The 25,980-nt window shown below is 37.4% G+C and overlaps 2 protein-coding genes across 2 annotated transcripts; one reads left to right on the top strand and one right to left on the bottom strand.

The window, feature by feature from the left end:
* The first annotated feature begins 1,028 nt into the window (after nucleotides 1–1,028).
* Nucleotides 1,029–19,968, top strand: LOC110093976 (importin subunit alpha). Its single transcript, XM_020819053.2, has 10 exons — nucleotides 1,029–1,347; nucleotides 8,280–8,376; nucleotides 8,476–8,567; nucleotides 8,641–8,772; nucleotides 8,851–9,036; nucleotides 9,127–9,290; nucleotides 9,431–9,509; nucleotides 15,598–15,726; nucleotides 15,861–15,988; nucleotides 19,274–19,968. The coding sequence occupies exons 1-10, from the start codon at nucleotides 1,129–1,131 to the stop codon at nucleotides 19,641–19,643; spliced, it is 1,596 nt and encodes a 531-aa protein (XP_020674712.1). The 5' UTR covers nucleotides 1,029–1,128; the 3' UTR covers nucleotides 19,644–19,968.
* Nucleotides 19,969–24,465: 4,497 nt separating this feature from the next.
* On the bottom strand, nucleotides 24,466–25,980 carry LOC110093971 (pentatricopeptide repeat-containing protein At4g02750-like). Its single transcript, XM_020819047.2, has one exon. It carries the CDS (start codon nucleotides 25,978–25,980, stop codon nucleotides 24,466–24,468), a length of 1,515 nt encoding a protein of 504 aa, XP_020674706.2.

Here is a 25,980-nt window from a genome sequence, read left to right as displayed (position 1 = left end):
AGTCAAGAGACAATATATTTTTTAGCAGATTTGGAAGAGATAAAATTTGTGGAAATCAAAACCATTGAAAATAAAAGTAAGATGATAATTACTTACCATGAATGGAATAAGTTTTGTAACATGAACGATGGATAAAAATGACTAAAACCTATTTTCTCTCTTCCTTCTCTCCTCTTCCTCTCCCTTCTCATACTTTCATTCTCCCGTATCTTCCCAGCCAAGCCATGTCATAGTGCTCTAGCCTAAATCCGAAGTTCTGTATGTTGAATCTAAAATCACTATTGAACATAGACTCTAATGTCAAAACGACAATTTCTAGCGTCGCAGTGCTACAGAACTTTACCTTGAGCTTAAGATAAGACAATACTTATGGAAAGAGAGAGAAGTTTAATAAATTTTGGAAATGTAGAACTAAAGTATCCTACACACCCTTCTTCACTCCTTGAGCGAACAAGCTCCAAAAAAATTACGTTGAAGGTTGATCAAGGTTGGGTTTTAGACTAGTTTGATTGTAGATTAATATACTTGTTATTTGACTTGGCCTCGACTCGATAAATAGCATGTAAGCCAAACTCGATGGCTAACGAGCCAAATTCGTGCTTGACCTGACTCAACTCATTAGCTCACGAGCCGACTTATTTAAAAAAATATATAATTAATATAAATATACTTAAATATATTAAAATTAAATATTTTAGGTATAAAATTATTAAAAATATTTAAAAATTATAACTTATTTTTTTATCTTAAATAACTCTCCATTATTTTTATTTAATTTCTTATTTTTATTATTTTATTATAATAATTAATTAAATTATAATAATTTTCTCTTATTCATAATAAATGAGCCTTCTCGTCTCCCTATCAGGTTACACTGCAGGTACAGCTGTAAACTTATTGTGGCAATTGGCACATAAACGATTGATCGATTATCATATAAAAAACGGCCACGATGATTATCCGCATGAAGTTACCATACGGGAAGACGCATATTTACTGTAGCTAGTTCATTAACCGTGTTTGTTTACATTTTCATCTCTGTGCCTGCTTCTTCGCAGTTACAACCTCCAACCTTCTCTTTCGTTCGATATTCAAGCCGGCGGAGGCTGAGTGCTATTACCGGTGGCGATGTATCTCCGGCCGTCATCTCGAACTGAGGTGAGGAAGAAGGGGTACAAAACTGGGGTGGACGTTGAAGATGCGAGGAGAAGGAGGGAGGACAATTTGGTCGAGATTAGGAAGAACAAGAGAGAGGATAATCTCCTGAAGAAGAGAAGGGAAGCGCTCCTCAAAACGGGCCAGGAGCTCAATCCTGCCTCCCATGGCCTCCCTGCGATGGACAAGAAGGTCTTTGTGTGCGCCGTGTTATATGTTCATATTGCAATCTGATCGTTTAAACCCCCCATTGTTGTTGTTTTGACTTGAAAATTGGAATTGAGCGCTGGCGTAGTTAAGAAGTTATGCTTTTTATCATTTTGTTTCCGTGGCGATTAATTTGTTGATTGATGCATTAGGTTTTCACTTCGCGGGTAACTTCCTTTGCTTGGTAATTCGCCTGATTCTTTAGGAAATTGCTATAATTTTACCGGTGTGCTCTTTTAAGTTGTGTAATTGCAATTTCTAATTTTGAAGGTGTGTTAGCTTTAATGAGTCTATACAAGGTTTCCTCTTATCATCTTAAAAGTTGTTGAAAAATTAGAATTGTATATTTGGTTTAGTGACGCATGTATACTCATGCACGTCTATGTAGGTTGGCTAGGGCGAGGATACGGTCAAAGTACCATTTCCCAAAAGAAGTTTTGTCTTACAGAGTAGTCTCTAGCGTGTGGGTAAGTGACCACTCCCCCTCGAAGATCACAATATGTAGACTTATCCTAAAAAGATCAAACCAAGGGTGTAACCTTCTCCGGCAGGCTCCTCCAAAGGACTTGCCTAAGCAAGTTTTGCTCTGAGGAGCACTGGCCCCAACATAGCTTGCCCTTCTACAATAGTTGTTTGCATTCAAGGTCACTGCTTATCGTAGATGTCCTTGATCAAGCTATGGAAAATGCGGATCTATAATGCCCACAGTCACGACTCCACTGATTGAACTACTCACTGGCTCACAACCACTTCAACCTAGGGGACTCACCTCTTGTTCCAAGGGATTCAATTTTCGTTCATGGGGACTCACCTTCACAAACTCGCCCTATATGCCAGGTCCTAAAAACTTGTCTAAGACACTCACTCTCAAAGACTCACCTAAGATACTCACATGAGAGGAGAGGGTCATGCCAAAGATAGAGGTCCACATATATATCATCCAATTTGTACATCCACATGTCTGTGTTAGTTCGTATTGATTGGGTCATGCATTATTTTTTCTATTTGTTATTGGTGTAACCTTTTTTTGTAACCTCCTAACCCTATAAATATGGGGTGAAGAGACATATAATGGACTTGATGCTATGGGGATTACTTATAAAGATATTAGAGCTTTTTCATTACTTTTCATACTCACTTCTCTCACTTGGTTCTCTAGCTCTAACCCTCAAAGGGTCTATTTGGTATTATCCATATAAAAATTTGGCTATAACATCCCCAAAGGTGTAATGAACATGTATTGAATCATAAGTATGCTTATCCATCGTGACTTGATGGAGATGGCAGAGAGAATTATCAAGATGACAAAAGACTAATTATGCTTATCCGATCGACTTCTTTGTCGCCTCCATTGGAGGGCGATTAGGAGCCACCTCCTTTTTGTTGGGAGGCCTCTCTTTTGGACTCACAGGTGGCTCCTCCACTTTCCTCTTCTTCTCCCCTTCTTTCTCGATAGGGGGTCATCACCAAGGAACTTTAATACAACCACATTCTCAAGGTAGGAATATTTTGGCACCCTGCCTACAAAAATACCCAAAGTTAACTTTAAGGCGAGAAGAACATAAGTCAAAATTCACATTAATGAAAGAAGAGTGAATTGCTTTTATAAAAGGTGTCATAAAGGACTCATGCATTTACATGTTCGTGGACCATCAACAACATCCCCTTCAAGTGGTTGAAAGAGGGGACCACTGCCTTGTCCTTTGTGAAGGGGATATAGCGAGTTGGCACCGCCTAGCCTACTAAATACTCGACGAAGATGAATTTTGTCTCCAGTCCATTATTTTGTTTGTCAGACCACCCATCCTGCAAAGAGAGAATACACTAACGCTTTGAGTTTGGCATGATTTGCGTTGGCATAAGCTCATGGAATTTAAGGATCTCGGCAACTCCAGGTAGAATGGGAGTTGCACGCTGAGCTTAAAGTGATCGTAGGAAATGCATAACTTGTCCTCTTAAAACATATTGAGGTGCTCATCTTCAGTGGGCACTAGGACCACCATGTTGGCATTCTTATAGAAGTACTTACAAAAGATCATATATGCAAACCTCTCAGTCATCCATAAGACTTGGTAATACTCGAACTCATCAAATGCCTTATGGTACCTTCTTAAAGTTGCCATCTCAAGCGGAATAGGAAAATTCATCAACAAAGGCATAAAGCCTACGAATCCTAATCCTTTGTCGATAGCTTGATAGGGTCGACAAGGTTCAATCCATAAATGAAAATGATCTCAAACATCCGCATGGGCCTCGACGAGCATGTTTTGGATATACACGTGACGTCTAGGGATATTGCGCGGGTCAATAAATGAACGTAGTTTGAGCCCGATTCTTCTATATGGATAGATAGGAGTTGACACAGCTCAAATTATCAAACAGATATACTGTTAGGGTGACAACCAGAAGATATGTTTTATACATTCATATAAGGCCTTAATAGCCTATAATTCTATAAACAAAGAAATTCATTAAATAAAATCATATAGCCGACAAACCCGATCCCCTATCGACAAATTAATAGGGTCGACAAGGTTTATTCAATGAAAATGCCTGTACATCCCGATGATGGCCCCGTTGAACGAAAATATCAATTGGAGGGTTTAATTTCAAATACTCAAAATGCCACCCAAATACCTACGAAATTCAAAGCTCCAAAGAATCTAAAAATCATTCTAAAATCTCAATATTTAAAACTAAAATCCAACCATTCAAGTGCTTAAAGTAAGATCAATCCATCCTCCGCAACAGTTTATCGGGGTGGACAGATTAAAATTTACTTCAGCTCACATATAGCTAATGTCTAGTCAAAAATATTACTAGGATCCATTCTCAAATAATCTCCTGCCAGTAAGGACGTGGAATATGTCATCTGTTCGACAGTTTTGCCGCCAAATAACATCGCAGAATAAACGGTTATGACCCGGGGCCCTCTGAACCAAGTGGTTTTGTTGTCAAATGACACCACAAGATAATGTTTATGGCCAGAGCCAATACGTTCCTTAGTGACATCAAATCCTTGAGATATGAATCAATAAGATATGATCGATAAGGCACAAAGCCCTCTGTTAGCTAAAGTGGATTCAAATTTATCCCCTTAGACAAACATCCACCCAGGTCTACAAGATACCCTTGAACGAAGCAACCCATGGCTGCCAACAAGGATCCTTCTGTCAGGTTGGGTCGACTACTTCCTTTGACTAAGTAGACTGGGACCATGATGGTCCGGGATAACAGAACTATGGGATCTTGATCGGGTCTATCATCCATTCATCCACCATCTGCTTTAAGTGCAAGATGGTGTAATTTTCAATTTTAAATATTAAAATTTTCAATAAATATTCAAATTCCAAATGCCTATGCTGCTACTATATGCCATATACCGCGTATCTACGGGTACGACGTATTCATCGACGACTAGCCTTAATTGAAAGTTCTCTCTTGTTATCGGGAGGGGTAATTAACTATAGGGGCTTGCTCTTGTAGGAAATCAGAACTCAAATCATATAGTCCTTGCAAAATGAGGGCGAAATCTCTGGGTAGTGTCTTATCTACAAATCCATCTAACTTCCAAAAATTTACCCAGGAACTGAATACGTTAAAACACCCCCGAAGAAAAGAAGCAGGCGGAGCATGGGGCCGAATTTTAGGAGCCCACATCAATGTATACATAAAATCAAATGGTCCGTTGTGAGAAAGTGAACAAGAAACTAAAACAAAGAAAACACAACTTGCCAAAAGAGTATGCAAACACTTATAAAATTTTTATTACTTAGAATTTTTTACACTTGCATTACATTTTCCATTTAATAGGATGAGCTAGGGATGTCAATATTTGACACCACCTGAAAATCCGACTCGAACCCGACTTAAAAATTTCAGGTTCATGTTGATCCGAATCGGGTCGGGTTCGAGATTTCAACCCATTTGTAAAACTGGGTCAGGTTTGGGTTGACTCGAAAACTTGAAAATGACTCGAAACTACCTGCGCTGCCTGAGCTGACCAGCCTGCCTACCGCGCTGACCTGCCCGACCGCGTTGCATCGAGGCGAGACTCCCGCATCACTTTGCGTCCTCGCACCGCTGTCCCGCTTCAGCCATTAGGTGTCACATCGTATCCCCGCTGCTAGCCGTGCTGACCCGCTTGCCAGCAGAGCTGACTAGTGCTACCGCTAGCCCGTCGCTGCCGCACTGCTATTGCCGATTCGAATCAGAAGCACGTTGACCCGTTGTTTGTTGTGTTCGCGGGTCTGGTCGGGTTGACCCGAACCCAAAATGGGTGAGGTTCGGTATGAAAAACTGACCCGTTTCCTAAAATGGGTCGTGTTCAAGTTGACTCGAATAGTGCCGATCAGTTTCGGCGTTGACCCGAACTCGACCCGTGATCCGAAATTGACACCACTAGGATGAGCTCATTCTTCCCTCAACACCAACTTAGCAAATGATATAGTAGCAATTTGGGAGGCATCATTCTTCTCTCTATTGTCATAGGATGAAGCGCCTGCTAGTTAGGAACTAACTTAATCGCAACAGCTCCAGTAGCCGGCGAGTCGCTATCACTTTTACTCTAAGCTCTAGCAACTTGCGCCATAGAGGCCTCGCTTGCTGAGCTTTCCCTCTTCAAGGCTTCGATTCTTTTCTTAGATTCAGTTTGGCGCGGGCAAGCTCCTTCTCAATGGTATGGAGTGCGTACTCTTTTGGTAAGAGCATTTGGAGAAGGTGGCCCAGAATGGGGACTTTGAAACTTTAGCTACCAACAAGAGGAGAAGCCTCATGAGTTGCTGGAGTCGTCAAAAGCAGGGTAGTGGGGAGTTCTTAGGCTGGGGATGACGACACATGCTCATCCCCTGAGGCGTTGATAGTCATTGTCTCTCACTGAGCTTCTATGGTGGTTGGTGCGTACTGATCTATTGTGCCCGACACTTATGGGGTTGCTCTTGTGGTATAAAGGGAAGGACTAGGGATGAGTAATTTTTTATCCAAGATAATGGAATTTCTTCATGAAGTTCTACGGTCCTCTATATATCCATTGACAAGTCAATGTCGTCACCTCAAACTCATTCGATAGGTGACCTAAGAACTCACATGAGGTCAAGTGGATTCTTGACTTGCTTGTGGTCGGTGGCATTTGACCTCTAGACATAATTCTTTCAAAAATTGAAAATGAAGTCTTCTTACCTCCATTAGTAAGCCCATGATTGCCTGAGCTCCTCTAGCACTTATGTTAGTGTCTTACAATACGTTTGCAATGAGTTTTTAATGATTTTTTAATAAAAGCATTAAGCAAATGTGTGATAGTTCATGCATGAAAAAAATTATAATGTTTTTCAAAATTTGAAGTTTTGTAGAAAGGCTTATGCATAGTGTTCAGAGAATTGTAGCTTAATTAATTCTCAGTTTCTTGTGTAATACCTTTAATGAAATGGATATTTAATGAAGCATATACTGATGATTCAACGATCCATAGGCAAATGATTCGTGCTACATGACCTTCACACTGAAGAAAATATTTAAAAAGTCATATCTATCTTATTAAAAAGTTCTTTAATTGATCACGTAATTGCTCTATATTCAAGAAATATCTAATATATTTATTCCCTTAGTTGATGTTTCATATCAACCTCATGTTGTTTTTATTATAATTGCAATATTTCATCAAAATATTTTAGCAAGTCCCATTAATTTTATTTAGAATCACAGTTTAATTGATTTCATTTGTGCTAGATATTTTTGTTGTTATTTTAACTGACCATGTTATTATGTCCTACATTTAGAAGGCATTATATTACAAATTTTAGTCGTGATACTTAATCTGATGTAGGATAACTTAGGATCTAGATTTCTAATGTAGATCTAATATGAGATGCAAAAATTATTCATCAAACACATAAAAATTCAAAAGCCATAAACTCTTAATTTTTAACAACTTCTCATTTGATGAAAATTGAAAAACATATTGCAGATCAAATCTTATGAAAATCTAATAGCGTTTTTCTAGAAATAGTGATAAGAAATCAGGATCATGAAAACCACACAATAGGTTTAAAATCCAGGCATTTCTTCAAAGTCAAAATGAAATAAATTTGATCAAAATCTATCACATTTTCAACCAAATAACAAAATATTGAAGGAAGAATTAGAGAAATTTTTTCCTAAAATACATTCATCTTGCTTGTATAAGAAGATAATCGTATTTTTTTGTTCCTGCATTATACCCCTATTTGTAATTACAAAGCTAATTGAAAACTTTCCGTTGCACCAATTACTACAATGCTAACCAACGTGAAAATTAACCACATTCAACCATTAACCACATTCAACCAACGTGAAAATTAACAAAATATTGAGAGGGAAAAAAAAAAAAAAAAAAAAAAAAAAAAAAAACAAAAACATAACAAAAGCAGAGGCCATACAAAATAGAGGAAATAGTTGGAACTGCATGCTAGAAAACCGCAGGTAGGAGAAATTGAGGAAGTCCTCGGAGCTGCACACTGGAAAGCCTTAGAAAGCGATGAAGTTGGAATATGGCCGATGACTTCAAATTTAAAAGATCATACTGAAAAAATGATTTTTTGCATCATTTTCTGTAAATAATTTTTTACGTTTGATAGCATACTAAATAATGTTGCTAATTTAAGAAGTTTTGTTCATAGTCATTTCTAATATGCCAGAATGAAAGAAACATTGTTGACTTTCTTAAGTTTCTTTGGCAAAAATAAAATTATAGCTATACATAGAATTGTTTATATATATATAGATTTAATAAACATTAAAAACTTAGAGCTATGCTTCTACTGTTCCTCACATTCCAATGACTTTAGAGAATAAGTTTTGCAGAGACAGTTGGCATAATTTGTTTATAAAATTCTGTGCTTGTTTTGGTTTAAACTTGTTCAACTTATTCTGATGTTCTCCAGTTGGAAAACATTCCTGCACTGATTCAACAAATATGGGCGGTAGATACTAACATGCAATTGGAAGCTACAACCCAGTTCCGGAAGCTTTTATCAATTGGTGAACATGCATAATTTGAAGTTTTTTTTTTGTTCTTTCTTTTTTGATATCATGGTTGTCTAGATTCTAACAAATCTTTATACTTCATCAAACTTTTAGAGAGGTGTCCACCTATTGAAGAGGTTATCAAGGCAGGTGTTGTTCCCCGGTTAGTGGAATTTCTCTCAAGATCAGATCTTCCACAATTGCAGGTGATATTCCTTGGCAATAAAAGTTCTTAATATATGTGAATCTGTTGCCTTTGTAACTGTATTATTGTTCTAGTTTGAAGCCGCATGGACTTTAACCAATGTGGCTTCTGGGACTTCAGAGCATACAAGAGTTGTCATTGATCATGGAGCTGTTCCGAAATTTGTGCTACTTATGAGTTCTCCAAGTGATGATGTTCGGGAACAGGTTTAACATCATTTTGTTTATAAATTTTTTCTTGTGTCTTTTGTTTCTTTTGTAGAACATGTCCTCATCTTTGAGCAGGCTGTATGGGCATTGGGGAATGTAGCTGGGGATTCATCAAATTTTAGGGACTTTGTTCTTCAGAATGGTGCACTTCTTCCTTTGCTAGCTCTGTTAAATGAAAGGTCAAAAATCTCAATGCTTAGAAATGCGACATGGACCCTATCCAACTTATGTCGTGGCCAACCTCCTGCGCCTTTTGAGCATGTATGGACCATACCTATTTTTCCCCTTCTTTCCAAACTCCTACTTAATTTATCATAGCAATTTCTGATACAGTCTTGTCGATTTAATTAGACTAGAGCTGCACTTCCAGTATTACAACGCCTTATCAATTCGACTGATGAAGAAGTTCTGACAGATGCTTGCTGGGCTCTCTCATATCTGTCTGATGGAAATAACGACAGAATCCAGAGTGTGATTGAGGCAGGAGTCTGCCCAAGGCTTGTTGAACTTCTACTGTATGATACTCAATGCTCATATACCTTTAAAAGGAAATTCCATATATATATTTTTTACTTTGAATAGCAAAGATTATTAACTGTTCATTATTAATTTATATGCTTGCATACTAAAACTGTCAATGGTTGCTTTTACTTAGTTATCCATCTACCACAGTTGTTGTACCTGCTCTTAGGACTGTGGGGAATATTGTCACCGGAGATGATTCTCAGACACAGGTTTGAATCTTGACATGTATAACAATTTGTGTTGCCTACTTTGTGGAGGTATAAAATATTAATACATGGTTTATCAGCTATTACAAGATATCTGGAAATGCTCAGTCACTGCATCTTTTTGGTGGAATTTTTTGTTTAACCCATTGCATTTAGTTTGAAAGAATCAGTTTGGTTTCATTTCATGAAGCTCTATCATCAAAGTAATTTTTGTGTAAGACAATTAATGAAATAATATAGAGACCAAATAAAGCATATTCATTTGCTTTTTATTGACTTTGAGAAAAGATATGATTGAGTATCATGTGAATTAATTTGATTTTCATTCAGATAGGAATAAATCTCAAAGGCACATAGATATTATTAAAGATATATAGGATTGAATATTGATTAGTTTAGTAGTTGCCGAGTGTTTCAAGAGTTCTCAATTAAAATAGGTTTATATTATATTATCATTTAGTCCATAATTAAAGGCATTCAATGCTGATTCACTGTGGACATGTTGTCTCACTCCTTTTTTAGTTGAGTTGTTTTTCCCATTCCTTCTACATTACTCTTTGTTGGTTGGGCTAACCTTCGAACCCTCTTCCTTGATATTGTTACCTTTTGGTGTTGTCATCTTGGCTCCTTGATGTGACAGCATTGACTTTGTCTTGGATGCCTTATTCTCCCCTTAGGTCCTTCTCTTGTAGAAGACCCTTGATCATTGTGACATCAAAATCATTCTCATGAGCAGTTGGCATTGCTGATTATACAGTGCTCAATGAATCTCCTCACCATGGAGTTCTGAAGTTCTTTTCTTAAGGTTTTCTTTAGTAACTTAGATCCCTCGTCTTCCATAGCCTTAAATAGGTTTCTTCATTAATTGGCAAGCTGGATTTTATATTTACTAAGGCTGAGATAACACTGCTTGCTACATTTTGAGTTTTCTTTGGTTGCTTTCTTCCTGTCACCCCAATATGGAAGGTATTTTAATTTTGAGGTTTCTGGGTTTTGTTACCATTCAAAGAATATTCTGATTATGGTTAACCAAGAAGAGGGCTATATATGATTATTCTCCTTTAGATTTTTTTTTTGTGCTGAATTTTTCCCTATGCAACTTCTTAAAAGGATTCCTAATTTTTTGCAAATGAGTAACCTACCATTGTCCCTATTTAGATTTCATTCCCTTATGTATTAACTAAACTTCCTAAACCTTTGCTAGAGTGTTGGCTAAAGTTTACATCACTGCCCCCTTTGATGAAGAGTTACGGATATCTGCGGATTAGGGAGTTTATTGGCAAGAGGTTGTAATGGAAAACAACCCTGATTATTTTCCCACGGGTTGTATGCATGGCCATAACTTTGAGAATTATTTCATCTTAAATTCTCGACCTCAAAAAAATCTGTTGAATTCAGTAGACAAGCTATTGAGGGTAAATCTAGCGTTTTTACTAATAACCTGGAAGTCAATGCTATTAAATCTACTAAATATCAATTAGGTGAAGTTGTTCATCTTGCAAAAAAAATTCCCTCTCAAATACCTTTCATTGAGACTCCCAACCTCCTATTTATAATGAACTCAATAATTTAGTGAAATTAACCCTTATAATGAAGTTGATATAATATTTTTATTTTTGCACTCGTTTTTCTACTGAGCTTGTCTTTGAGGTGTGGGCTTTGAAAATTTGCGCTCAACTCCTCTGAGAGATTTTGTAGTTCCGGATTAAATTTTTATAAGATAGATTGAATTACAAATAAGATACTATCTAGAAATTCGACCTTATTTTGTGAGAACTTTAGGATATAGTTCATGCTTTCCCATACACACAATCCTCTATTGTTAATTATCTTTCCCGTTAATGAGAGAGAACTTTCAATCAATGTTTTAAAAGGTGAAATCAGGAATCAATGCGCAAGCCTCGAGGCGGATCAAAGCGTAAGCCTCAAAACGAAAAAATAAAGTACTTGAAAAATTATAAATAATTTAAAAAAAAACAATATTAAGTAAATTATGAACATAATGATTTGTTTGAAGATAAATATTACTGGAACACAAGATTCAAAATAAACACTCACTTAAAACTTAAACACGCTCGTAGTATCAAGACCCAAGGCAGTCTCATCATCATTTTGACTGTATTTAAACGAATTCTTTTAATTTATGTCAAAGTCATCTTCAAAATCTTCTTTATCTATAATATTTATTTCCTTATCCCCTATATCAGTTTACATTTCATTAGTTGTATTCTAGTATGAAATAATAAATTAATAACATAAAAAATAATTCATTATAGAATATTTTTGAATTTTTTTGAAGCTCCGATTCTACTTTGTTTCTTTCTTTTATATACTTAGGAAGTAGAAGACTCCAATATAGTAGACTTTTTGATATCTTCTCTGATTGCTTCATTGTCTTCATTTACATGAGTTTTTCCTTCAGCTTCAACTTCAAGAACATCAACACCCTTAGGAGTAACCCATTAATATATATATATATATATATATAAGTAGGGTGAGGCATACCGCCTCACGCCAGCAAGGTGAGGCGCTTCTCAAGGCTGGCCTTAGCCAAGTTGAGGCGCAAGCCTCATAAAAAGGTTCGAAGCATAAGCCTCGAGACATTTTTCAGTGGAATTGCGCAAAGGCAGGATTCAAAGCGAGCCTCATATTTCGCAATTTTAAACAATGGTTTAGTGATCAGCTAGGATTCGATGAAGAGATCGCCAATGTTGGGTTGCTAAGTTGGGAGGTTTGGAGGTGGTGGTTGGAGGATTGGTTTGCTGGAGTGGTGGTTGTAAAAGTGGTTAAGGGAGAGAGTGAGGGTTGTTGCATTTGAATAGGAGTTTAATTTTTTTTTGGGGAGAAGCATGATACATGGGATCTTACTGGTGACTGGGGAGAGGGAAATGACATTGCCAAATGGAGGTAGAGGAGTCACTGGTTTAAAGTTTGGATGGGGTTGCAATGAGAAGCTTGCACGGTATTTGCTGATGAGGAGAAAATAAAAGAGAGAGAAAGAGAGAAGCGCAAGCAAAGGGATGGGGAGGGATAATGAGCTCGACAATCATTAAAGAGGGAGAGATGCACATGAAGTTATGGGTTCGGCGGGTGTGGAGGCAAAGCCAACAAGTAAGGCTAAGGAGAGAGAGTGCCAGTATAGGAGGAAGCCTGTGAAAGTAGTGACATGTGGATAGGAGATCTCGAGAGGGCGAGATGGGCGAGGACTTTGTGTGTGAGGGAGAGTTTTGAGTGAGAGAGAGAGTGTGCGAGTGAGAGTTTTAGATGTAGGATTTTTTGTATTTTTTTATTAAAATGGGAGGGGAGATGGATAGGAGATGAGACCTCAACAGCAAGCAGAATATGGGGAAAGAGGATATATACAGGATTCACTGGATTTTCAGGTATGGGGATAGGGATTGATTTTGGATTTTTTAAATTAATTTTCTTAACTAAATATAATTAATAAAAATGACAAAATAAATGTTTGAATTAGCAACTCGTGTAATCCCTCGTTCCTCATGTGTCTTGAATTATATGCCATTGCTTTATGTAGGATGATTCTTTCCTTTTTGCTTTCATGATCTGATAAGAAAATATGTGCGTCTATCCAAATATTTTTGATATTGAACGCATAGTCTCTTTCGTGAAACGGGCAATTGTTACATGATTTTGCTCAGCATCACATCCCTAGGATGCCATTTCACCACTTGGGGATCTTTCTTTGATAATTTCTACGCTTTGAATATATTGGCGTAATCTTTTTCATGAAATAAGCTATATTTGAGTTGCTTGGAATTTGTGCGATGCATTTTAAACAAAACTTGCACGTTATTATATTCAGTAGTTGTCTTTTTTGCCGTATTTGATCGAATAGATTTATGATTGATATGAAGGTCAACATGAGGATGAGAAAGGGGGGTTTTCATAATTTAAAAAATAGTTATTAAAAAAGAATTTTAATATTTTATTATATTTATAATTATTAATTTTAATTTTTGTTACCAAATAATTAATATAAAAATATAATTAAATTTTAAATTAATTTAAATAAATAAATAATTATTAATTATATTATATTTTAAATTAAATTAAATTAATGTATTCCTCAGCTATATTTCTATTTTTTCTTTTTCTTGATGAATCTCTTTTTGCTAATTTTCTTACTATTTTATTTTTATATTTTGTGGATGCCTTCATTCGACAGATTTACTTGGTCTGCTTTTCCCCTTTTCCACTGTTCGTTGCTCTTTGACTTCAGTTCCGTTGTGTGACAAGTAGAGTTTTGAATGAGAAGCTAAATACCTTCTTCGCCTCCTTCGACGACATTCCTTCATGTTGGATCCAATTATCAAACTTCGTCATTCATATGTTCGATCGGAACTAACGATGATGATGGGAGCTTGCTCGTTGTGAAGGTAGCCATCTTTCTTCCGTTGGCGCGCTTCTTCGACCAAATCGACTGCGATCGATGGAAGCTTGGATAGACTGTGAGATCGACGTTGTGGGACTGTGGGGTTGAAGCGACCACTGCTCTAGGGATGGACTGCACGATCAACGCGATCTACCGTTAGGAGCGTGATCAATGATGCGGGACTGTGGGATGGACTGCAGGCTTGGCTGCGCCTTGAGGATTAGCTAATGGACTAGGTTTGGAGCCCACAGAAATATATCTATATCTATATATATACAGTATTTTTGAAATCATTGGTTGATGAACACCTGGTACCATCAATCTTATCTTTTAACTTTACAAGTGAACCGGAGAAGACTCCTCACCTGAAATTCCTTGAACTCCACTGAAATTCCTTGCCCCTGGGATGCTGCTCACCCAGGTGCATGGCTTCTTACCATTCAAAGCTTCCCACTTGAAAGGATCTATTGCTTCTTTCCTGGCCATGGCAAGGATCATGATTGTTGCTCTTGACATGGATATGTTATTGTCGCTATAGCCACTCAAGCAGGATTACCCTTTGTTACAATTTCTCTGCAAGGTTCTGCAGCTGCTAAACTAGGATATCCAGATCCACTGAGTTCTCGTCCCCTCAGCCTTTCCCAGATATTTGATTAGCTTCAGATTTAGATGCAATTTTTTCCTTAACTGAATAAAAGAAGTTGGTTGGATTTTAATTGACTAAGCCCGATCCCATCCTACTCTCCCGTTTATGCTCAAACAATATCTTGTGAGGCAGCGTTACTAGCCGTTCTATCTTATGAGTAATTCACCTATTATTATAAAGCTAAATTTTGTAAACGTGCGTTACTGCCTGTCTATGATGCACCGACACTTCTCGTCAAAGAGGCGTGCAGTGTCCGACACCGTGTCCGACACGACACTCGTCCGACACTCCTCCGACACGTGTCGGACACCCCGAAAACGTGTCCAATTAAAAAATATTAAATGCAAATTGGACACGCGTGTCCGTCACGCGTATCGTATCTTAAATATTTTATAATTTTTTTTTAAATATAATTTCTCGTATTTTGCGGGATTTAAAGTAAATTTCTTATTTCCTATCCATAACACAAAATCAACGTCCACACTTAATTCCCAATCATCGAATATTCTCATTTTCATTTCTTTTTGGCAGTGAAGATATTTTTACCTCCTCTCTCGGTGACTGATAAAAGGCATCGACACTTGATTCTCGACTTTTGAAATATTAATTGTTGTTTTTGAAACTTACAAAAAAAAAAAAAAGCTAATGTACATGCTCGGTACTGCTCGGTATCGCTAGGTACATGCTCGGAATCGCTAGGTACATGCTCAGTACGGCTAGGTATCGCTAGGTACCGCTTAGTACATGCTCGGCACCGCTAGGTACCTAGTTATCATGAAATTGATTTATTATTGCTTGTCATTTTTAATATAATGTCACCTTAATTTCTATATATTATATTAAAAAATTATTATGCCGTGTCCACGCGGCACCCGTGTCCTATATTTTTAAAAAATGACGTGTCCCGTGTCCGTGTTATGTCGTGTCCGTGTTGACGTGTCCGTGTCAGTGCATCATAGCTGCCTGTAGTCTTAGCTGCCTTCGCCTTTTTATGTTCCTTTTTTTTTCAATTTTCTTTTTGTCACAAGTGATAATGTGAATCATATATGCAGTGCATCATAAATGAAGGGGCACTCCCTTGCCTCTTTCAACTCCTCACGCAAAATTACAAGAAGAGCATCAAGAAGGAGGCATGCTGGGCCATGTCAAATATCACTGCTGGCACCAAACACCAAATACAGGTAAAATAGTTGTTGTCATGATTGCTTTTATGCCCATGATTTTGTTAGTTGAGAAATGCAATTTGATTTATAAGTGTTTGGTCTGATTTGACTCATTTTGGAAGCTTTGTTTTTGTGCTCTATCCTTAATGCAGGCTGTTATTGATGCAAATATTATTAGTCCTTTGGTTCAACTGTTGCAGCATGCTGAATTTGAGATAAAAAAAGAAGTTGCTTGGGCTATATCTAACGCTACATCTGGGGGTACCAATGAACAGATCCAGTTAAGACATTTTCTTTGTTACATTCTCCACATTTTCTAAGCGTAGTAAGTGTAGAAAAATAGTATGGTAGAAAAGTTACTTTCAATTTTATTACTTAATTTTATATTAAATATGAAAGTATATATAGACTTACATAAAAGTTTTCTAATCAAAATAAATTAAAGTTATTGGCAAAAGAAAAAATTCTTAGGAGGGGTCGACTGCTTAAAGAATAAGAGGAGATATATAAATTGTAATCTAAGAGTCATAAGAGGAGAAATCTAATGATCGGGACCTTTAATTTGTGTGTTCAAGTATTCATATCAAGATTGATTAAATTATGGGTCCCACCAATAACTAGCCATGTGTGAAAGAAGGGTCAATGCTTTATTTAGGCACTCGACTATGATTTGGGCCCCACGATCATTCAACACTGTCTTTGAAATTGAATAATAGAAATTTACCATTCTAAATTTGCTTATAATATTTTTGAATGTTGGATTGCAGAATCCTTTGACGAGAATCTCAGCAAGTTGATTTTCTATTGACATATATGCAAGGTTGTGAAAATCGGATCGAACAACGAATGAATAGAAGAGTTTCACACTGAATGATTTAATAAGTAATAATATTATTAAAAATTAAGAAAATTAACATAATAAAGATGTTATCCTCCGTCAACCCATTGACGACGAAATATCTTTCAACCTTGTAGATCGACCAGTGCACATCCTCCCTCTCAAAGATTGGCATCTTCAGTTTCCTCACCCTCGGATCACCTCCGTTCCCTCTGTTCCCTCCATAATTTTCCATTCCCCAAGGGGGTGGTTCCCTCAAGTTCCCCACTCATCTATGTTCATACCCATCTTTCATCAAATTCTCACATTTTCCTTTCAAATTCAGCACCCCTTAGGATCATAAACTCCCCCTCTTTCTAATTTAGCCCTCTTTTGGTCAAAATTCCCTCTTTCCCTTTCAAATTTATCACCCTTCCACTCATGTCCAACCCCCTCACGCCTCCCCACATACCCTCTACCCAGCTCCTCCCTAGGAATAAAGCCCTGGGGGAGGCATTTTTTCTGTTCCTTTCAAAATCTCCATCTCCTGAGCTTCCCTTTGTCTGATTGGTTTAGGCTTTTCCCCACTTCCTTGGCTGTCAATGGCTTCTCTCACCTCCGACATCATTTTTTTGGTTTGGCCCTCAAGCACTTTCTTCAACATCTCCTCCATGATGGAAAATTTCGAATCGAACTTATCATGGGTTGAAATATTTTTCTTTAAATCTGAAACTTGAGTTTGGAGATCTCATATCTCAAATTTCAGATTTCATTTGTCCGATCTCCCATTCCAATACTTCTATCTTTTTTCCCTCCTGTCCCCTTGTCTCCGTTGCCGCCGTTTGAATTTGATTCTCTAATATCTCTTTCACCATTTCATGAAGATCGTAAACTTTGTCTTCCACGGATGAAATTCTATTTTCTACTGTTGCTTTCATTTGGCTCATCTCCCCTTCAAGGCGTTCCTCCAACGCATCAACCTTCATGGTCGTCATCAATACACGGATTTTTTTAGGTTCAAAAAATTTGTATATTGACCCAAAAAAATAGCAAAAATCCCTTCCCCCGGCAAAAAAAACAGCTGTTGAATTTCTCGAAAACAGCCCACAAAAAGTCCCAAAGCCTGCTCTGATACCAATTTGATAGGAAACACTTGAAGATCTCAAGTGAAATCCAACGATCTTGACAAAATCAGCTAGGATACTCAACAAGTAGAGGAAAACTCAAAGAAAAACAACCCACTTTATTGAGAAAAATCAACTAACGGAAGAAAAACAAACAAGATACAAGTGATCCTCAGGAGGATCGATCTCTCCCAATTCTCTAGACACCGCTAGAGCCCAAAAGAAACCTAAACCTAAGAGATCAAAATTTAGCCAAATTTAAGATGCTCTAACCCTAGGAAAACAAATTATTTAATGCATACAAATCAAAAGGAAATCCCTAAACAGTCCCTACATTCAAATTTCCCTCTTAACTCCCTTAACAATCCTTTCTAAACAGCTCATGCACGCCCGGGCATATGTTTTTTGCGTACAGGAGGCAGACATTTCCGCCTATGTTTGCATAATCCGATTCTGTCGGACCGGCTGGACCGGTCCAATGGACGGGTCTAACACAATCTAACCTTAAACACAAATTCATCATATTATATATATCAAGTATCCAAACTAATAATCAGTTGTAAGTTTAAAATCACACTTTATGTTATATATTTAGATATGATTTATACATATGATATAATATAAATATATGAGTATTAACTATATTTATAAATTTTTTAAAAAATATAATAAAAAATTATAAATATAAATATAATTTATAATAAGAATATATAATTTATAAATTTATAATATTAAAAATTTATATTATTAATTCTTATAAAATACATTATAGCATATTTATAATACACATTAAAAAAATTGCATACCAACTAGCCCAAATTTGTTGCCCAACTAATCCAAATAAGCTCAAATTCACATTCTAATTCATATAGTACTCATTCAACTTTTTTACCCCACATCATAGGAGTTTGAAGTAGTTGTCTTTAGTCATTTATAGTGTAAAATACACACTTTTTACTAAACACATTATGTGAGATATGTGAGAAAGCATGTATATATTATGATGTAATTAATCATCATATTTAATAAAAATATTTAAAAAGGTTAAAAGAATTTAACAAAATAAAATATATTGTTTAAAATTTAATCAGAACAAAAATAAAATTTTTTATAGAACCAGTCGGTTCTTTCCAACCTGGATCGGTTCACCGGTTGAACCACCAGTTTTTGCTGGTTCAATCCGGTTTGATTTGAAGCCAGTTTTTAAGTTGGATCGAACCGGCCACTTGATTGATTCATGGTTGAATCGGCCGGTTCGATCCGATTTTTAAAACTATGGTTAAAACATTTTAACATGAGCTACATTCCATTTTTATTAATGTTTTGTTGGAGTCCGGTTGAGCCAAGTTCTACTTCTTAGAAGTTTATATTGCTTTTTTACTCTAGTTGTTTGTGAATAAGAAATTTTCATCATAAATAAGAATTACTCCAAAATGTATTATCTTTTCTTAAATTTTTTGGTCTCTACTACAGCTAGATCTTTACTCTCAAGTTCCACCATCTTATTTATTTATTTATTACCATATATCTGCCAGTAATCCTTGTGTTTCAACTGATTATGCATGTCTCTATAATTTATTCATTCACTTTCTATACCTAATCCGAAATCCCTCTTCTTCTGTAGCTATTTGGCAAGCCAGGGGTGCATAAAGCCATTGTGTGATCTCTTGATCTGCCCTGACCCGAGAATTGTATTAGTTTGCCTGGAGGGCCTGGAGAATTTATTAAATTTAGGCGAGATTGAGAAAGATGCAGGTAGGACTAATGGGATAAACATCTATGCTCGAATCATCGATGAGTGCGAAGGTTTGGATAAAATCGAGAGCCTTCAGGGCCACGATAACGCCGAGATCTATGAAAAGTCTGTGAGGATCCTGGAGAAGTACTGGATCGAAGAGGACGAGGAAGTGACCGCCGGCGAAGCCGGTTTTCAGTTTGGACATGGAGCTCCACCCAATCCACCCCCTGGAGGCTTCAAATTTCCCATCAGATAAGCCTGAAACTCCCATATTTTCAGTTTCAGAGCTTGACTACTATTATGATGTTTACCAGATAGAAAAGCCAGTGTTTTTGGTCTGGCTTCTTATGGTCTATCTCTTAAGGCACTTCTGTTCTTTTCTGTCAGAGTTAATTTGTTATTATACTTGGGCGTTTCTGTTTTGTTCTATTGTGTCTATGAACTTTTTCTCCACTTGCAAGCCAAGTTTTTTTATTTGATCAAACAATGGAAATAATCTCTTTTGCTTCCTGTAAATTTCTGAAGTGCAACAGTATACCTGATTAGTTTCATAATGGCCATTGTGCCTGTGGTTCAGTCCCTGATGAAAATGGTTTGCTTGTCTTAGCTACTCTATTTCATAATATATTTGATCAGTTTGTTCTGAAATGTAAAATTATCTTTCTTTTTTTGTATCATTTTATGTTTCAAATGTTTGACTGAAGTTTATTAGTTGACTGTAGGGGTGAAATGAGTTCGAGCTCGAGCTTATTTATAAGCTCGTCGTCTTAATTTGGGGATGGGGCGACAGTCAACGCAGATAAAATTGTCCGCATCGAACAGTGTATGCGAAAAGTTACGGTGGTGCAGGGACACGCAGGTGCGGTGCACACGACGCGAACACATATTGCAATCAAGAAACCCCTTTTCCAATTCTGGAAACCACAGGAAGCAGTAGGAACATACCTCAGCTGATTTAACAGAAGCAAAACATTCTCGGCAGAGGAGAACGACGCGCCACTGGCTTTCTAAGGTTTTGAGGCAGTCAACGCTGCCATTGATTGGAAAACCGAGCCCGCATCGATGACAAGAAGATAGGCTAGGGGAACGAATGACGGACCACGAAGAAACGATAGGGAGGACGCCTTCGCTTATCAAGCCACCTACCTCCTTCCCTATCGCATCCCCCATGAGAAAGGAAAAGAAGAGGAATGAATCTAAGATTAGGGCTAGCGGAGGTCTAAACCGCTGATCTTATCTTTCCCACCATGAGAGGGTGGGGAGTTAGATTAGGGCACGAGAGGTGTCGAACTTTTCCCTTCCGCCCTTTTTTCGGCCGTGTGCCTTGAGAGAGAGAGAGAGAGATATGTAAGAGTGAAATTTGGAAAGGCGGAAGAAGAGCCATGGCTCTTCGGTTCCATGTGAATTGTTTGAAAATTGACCGGGCAATCAGGAATTAATGTTCGAAGGACGATATTCGATTTTCTTTTAATTTAGAAATATTTGCTGAATTGGAAAATCAATGACAAACTAAACTAAATCAATTATTAACCTTTTATATCAGATATTCAAAATAAATTTAAAATATAAAGATTTAAGTAATTTTTAAATTTAAATTTATGTAACCGTCTAATCAAAAATTAAAAGTTATTAATTAATTAATTAATAGAAGAAATCAGCAAGTGAGTAAGTCAAAGTGGTTCACTGTTTTCCCAATGCTATCATTTTTTATCGATTAGGAGACTCGCTCAAGCTTACAAATTTTTATTGAATCGAGCTTGAGCTTGATAAATGAGTTTGAATCTAGCTCGAGTTCAGTAAAAATTAAATAAGTTTAGCGTGATTTGGTAGATAATAGACTAGATTCAATTTATTTACATCTCTAGTTGACTATATGTTTAAGCATGAAAAAATATATTGAATTATTTATAGAACAGTTCATTCATCTATATAAAGGTGATAAATATATTTTGGGAGATTTATATGAATATCACATAATTTTATGTTAATATAAACAGTTCTTAAATTTATTTTTATGTATAGAATATTAAAGATATGCATGAAACATAATATTATTTAAAGAAAATTAATATTAATGATATTTTTAATTCAATCTAAAGAAATTAATATTAATTATATTTTTAATGAGATTTAAAGAATTGTTATGGTATGCATGTAAATCCGCCATTTATTTTATGACATTATAAACCAAACCTTTGTATGTTAGAAAATTAGTGTAGGATTCTATTCCTACCATTTCAAGCGCTCCAAAGGTCAATACTCGTAATGAAGGGGGTGAAAATGAAAATATATTCAAATGAAATCTCTCTCAAAATCTTGAGAAATTATTTTGTGTGTGGATGCCGAACGTTGTTCAGAGACCAAACAGAATGAGCCCCATCATCTCCTGTTCGGTACCTGGCTCGGTACTACCATCAATAGGCAATAATAGAATGTATTTGTTCGAGGAATGTTAGCTGGTCCTAATATTTTTGGTTGAATTAGTTACAAATTTCTCTCCTTTACAAATTAATCTAAAATTATACAATATTTACAAATTTGGAGATAGTTCAATTAATAAAATTATGTTTTGAGTATTCTAATGTAAAATATAATATGATATGCATCAAATTGTTGGATTTATACTAAGTTTAATAAAATTCAACATATTACATATCACACCAATCCTAACATAAATGAAATGAATTTAAATTCAATCATGACAGAATTTTTTTTTACAACAATATTCTATTAAGAGTCAAATTCTTATTTAAATCTAATAAAAAAAATACCATTTTTAATACTTTATAACCAAATATTTTTATATTTATATCCCCTTATATAAGCATATAAATTTAGATCTTCATAATCTTACGAAGAGGCCGATGAAAATTATAAATCAACAACGGAGTTGAGTATAATTTTGACCATTTACCAGAGGTTAAATTGATTTACCCTAAAAAATAAATCATAAATGATGGATTTAACAATATTTATCTTATAAGTAAATAAATGAGAAAAATAAACGTTAAAATAAATTATTCACCCATTAAATTGAATATGAAAATTGTTGCCTATAAATCCTTTATTTTATCTCCAATATTTATCAAATAAAACAGTACTTATATTTCACGTGCCTAATTAATTCATTCTCTCCACTAAGAGTGTGAGTGAGTCAAGTAGGCTTGCGAGTCAGCTCGAATTTGACTCGTTAATGAGATATTGAGTCTAGCTTATCGAGGTTCTAGTTCAAGCTTTTAATTGAACTCGTATAGTATACGAGTTAGATTTCGAGCTAAGCCCGGCAAGACTAAAAAACTCGTTCAAGCGGCTCGATTGATAAAAATTTTGATCGCACAACCCACATGCCCCGTATCACTACTCCGCTCCCATTTAAGGTCTCACTTTTGATGCCTAGTTTTATTATGCGATTCTTGAGAGCTTGTGTTTTGTGACAGATGCGACCTACGACTGTGCAAGAAAGATATCCTTTCGTGCCCTAGAGCGATGACGAGTGCTTTCTTGGGTAAGAAAATATAAGGAGCTCTATTGTCCAACTTATCCTAAAGGATCGACAATCATTTCATTACTCTGTATGTTTTTGTGCAGTGTTATTTTCTTTGATTCAATTTGAAAATTTTGAACTCTCTATAACTTTACCTAGTTCTATTCTACAATTCTCCTCTATTATCTCATTATGGTGCTTTGCTACTACTAGCTTTCGCTTCTTCTAGTTGCCATTTGATTTTATATCTTTTGAGGTCTATTAAGATTCTATTTTTTGCCTTTAACAATGATGTTGTTCCCTTAATAAGCAGACCTTCTCTCCTTGGAAGGTCGTTTGGCAACCAGGGGAGTGAGGTGCTATGGTGGCTTGTTGTTGCTGACTTGAACATACAACAGGTAATATCAGTAGTCGGTAGGTATTGTTGGTTCTCCCCTGAGTCCCCTCTATGTTTGATCCTGGTTCATGTTGTTGTTGGATTTTCTATATTTTAAGCTATGGTGTCTTGCTTCTACTGACTTGAACATACAACCACTGATTTGAATACATGATCTATTGTCTTGTTGTTCCTGCCTCTTGAATTTCGATTCTAGTTCATCGTTTCGTTAGGTTTTCTAAATTTTAAGGGATTGTGAGATTCTATTCTTTGCCATGAACGATGATGTAATTCTCTTAATAACTAGACCTTCCCTTGAAAGGTCATTTGGCAACCAGGGGAGTAGGGACGCCTGTTGAATTGCTGATTATACCTGATTACTTTTTTTTTTTTTTCTTGTTTTGAGTCCTAGCATTCGTTTTTTTAATGCTATTGAGTTCAAGTTAGTGCATGCATGTTCAATGACTGTATGTTCAAGTTAGTGGATGTATATTGAAGCCTGTGTTTGTATGGTTAAGTCAATGGATTTATGTTCATATTATGGTATTTATATGCTAAAATACTTATTCGCTCTATTTTTTTTTCAGGTTTGTTCCAAAGTTTAATCATCAATGGTTCTAATGAGGAAAGATTTCAAGATTGCTATTTATGGAAATAATTCAAAGATAATCATATAATGAGTTTTGTAATTTGTGAATATTTAGCTATGGCTTTCTTATGTAACATTGTTAAAAGTTGTAATATTTCTAATTACATTTTATAAAATACTGTAAATATATAGATATACTTGAATACTATAATTTTTGTTTGGTTTTACTTTGAGACGATTTCTTAATTTGACAATTATTTTTTCTATTTAAGATTTTAAATTTTATTTCAAAATCATATATCTAGTATCACAACTTCTCGAAAATAAAAATCAGATAAGAAATAGTACTTAATTTTACTTCTTATTTATTAACTTTTATTTTAAATTTCATTTAAATATTTACTTATATTTTTTGAAGTTAAAATCAATAAATTTTAAATCTGTACCAATAAAATTCGAGCTTTATAAAGCAGCCGAGTTTGAGCTTTTTAAAGTAGTCGAGTTCGAGCTTAATATTTTTACAATGAGACGAGTTCGAGCTTAATATTTTTACAATGAGTCGAGTTCAAATTTATTAAATAAACTCGAGCTCAATGTGAGCTAAATGAGCACTACTCGACTCTATTCATTTACACCTTGCTCTCCACCCAGCTCAGCCCCCTAAGCTTGCCCTTCCTCCCCGCAGCCGCCTCCATCCGCTTCTTTACCTCCCTCACCTTCTCCCACTCTCCTCTCTCCCCATAAACCCTAGCAATCAACGCGTACCCTCCCGCTCCCATTTCTTCCTCCACTTCCACCCAGCCCCCAGCCGCTGCCGCCGCCACCGCTGCCGCGGCATCTGGCCCGGCCGGCATCAACTTCGCCATCGCCTCTGCCTCCGCTTTCCTCCCGGCTCTCCCGTACAAATCCACCATACATCCAATATGCTCTTTCGAAATCCTGACCTTAAACTCTTTCAACATCGCTCTAAAAACTTTTTCCCCTTCCTCAACCAATCCCCCGTGCACACATGCCGCTAACACGTGCACGAACGTCGTTCCGTCCGGCGCCACCCCTGCCGCCACCATCTGACGGAATTCTTCCGTCGCCGCCGTCCCCCGACCGTTCATCCCCATCGCTCCAATCATCGCGTTCCGCACGGCCACTGAGTAATCTGCAGCGGCGGCGAAGGCCGCCGAAGCTGCGTCGGCGTCGCCGCACCGGCCGTACATGTCGATGAGAGCGGTCGCTAGAATTGTGTCGAGAGGTTCGCCGGATTTCAAGATACGAGCATGGATGGACTCGCCGGAGCGGAGAGAGCAGAGTCTAGCGGATGCTGCGAGCGCCGCTGAGAACGTGAACCGGTTCAGCTTTGGCGCGGCGGCGAAGAGATGCAAGGCGTCGGAGAAGTGACCGTACCGGAGGTATCCCGTGATTATTGCCGTCCAGGTGACGGCATTCCGGTTCTCCGCCGCATCGAAGCACCGGCGAGCCTTGGCGAGCTCGCCGTCTGCGATAAGCCCGCTGATCAACGCCGTGGTGGCTACTGTTGTCCTCTCAGGCATTTTCTCGAACGCGTGGAAGGCTTCAGCGGTTCGTCCGAGTCGCATGCATCCGACGATCAGAGCCGTCCATGAGACGTTGTTCTTGAATGGGATGTCCTCAAACGCTCGCCGCACAGACACGGCGTCGCCGGTGGAGGTGTATCCGCCGACAAGAGCGGTTCCGACGATGGTGTTCGACTTATGGCCGGAGCGGAAAACGGCGACGTGGAGCTGGGCGACGGCGGCGGGTGGTGAGGCGGAGATGATGGTGGAGAGAGTGGAGCTGGTGGGGCGGAAGTTGAGGCGGAGCATGCAGACAAAGCGGCGGAAGGCTTTGAGATGCTCGCCGGCGAGGCGGTGAGCGGCGAGGATGGCGTTCCAGGAGACGATATTGCGGTGAGGCATTTGGTCGAAGAGGTTATTGGCGTGGTCGAGCTGGCCATGGCGGGCGTATGCGGAGATGAGGAGGTTCCAGGAGGTGGTGTTTCGGTGGTGGAGATTGGAGGAGAAGGCGGCGATAGCGTTGGCGAGGTGGCCGTTGCGGAGGTGGGTGGAGATGGCTCCGTTGAGCTCGGCGGCGGTGGAGATGGAGCGCACGGATATCAGATTGGATGAGATCAT

Source organism: Dendrobium catenatum, unplaced genomic scaffold (assembly GCF_001605985.2).
Source record: "Dendrobium catenatum unplaced genomic scaffold, ASM160598v2 fragScaff_scaffold_0, whole genome shotgun sequence".
In the NCBI taxonomy this organism is placed as follows: domain Eukaryota; kingdom Viridiplantae; phylum Streptophyta; class Magnoliopsida; order Asparagales; family Orchidaceae; genus Dendrobium; species Dendrobium catenatum.
This window is presented reverse-complemented; position numbering and strand designations above follow the sequence as displayed.

Bases quoted from the DNA above. Each gene is read 5' to 3' on its own strand.
- LOC110093976 (XM_020819053.2), top strand. From the start codon at position 1,129: ATGTATCTCCGGCCGTCATCTCGAACTGAGGTGAGGAAGAAGGGGTAC. The intron at 1,348-8,279 runs GTCTTTGTGTGC...GATGTTCTCCAG, and splicing joins TCCCTGCGATGGACAAGAAG to TTGGAAAACATTCCTGCACT. The intron at 8,377-8,475 runs GTGAACATGCAT...TCAAACTTTTAG, and splicing joins CCGGAAGCTTTTATCAATTG to AGAGGTGTCCACCTATTGAA.
- LOC110093971 (XM_020819047.2), bottom strand. From the start codon at position 25,980: ATGATCTCATCCAATCTGATATCCGTGCGCTCCATCTCCACCGCCGCC.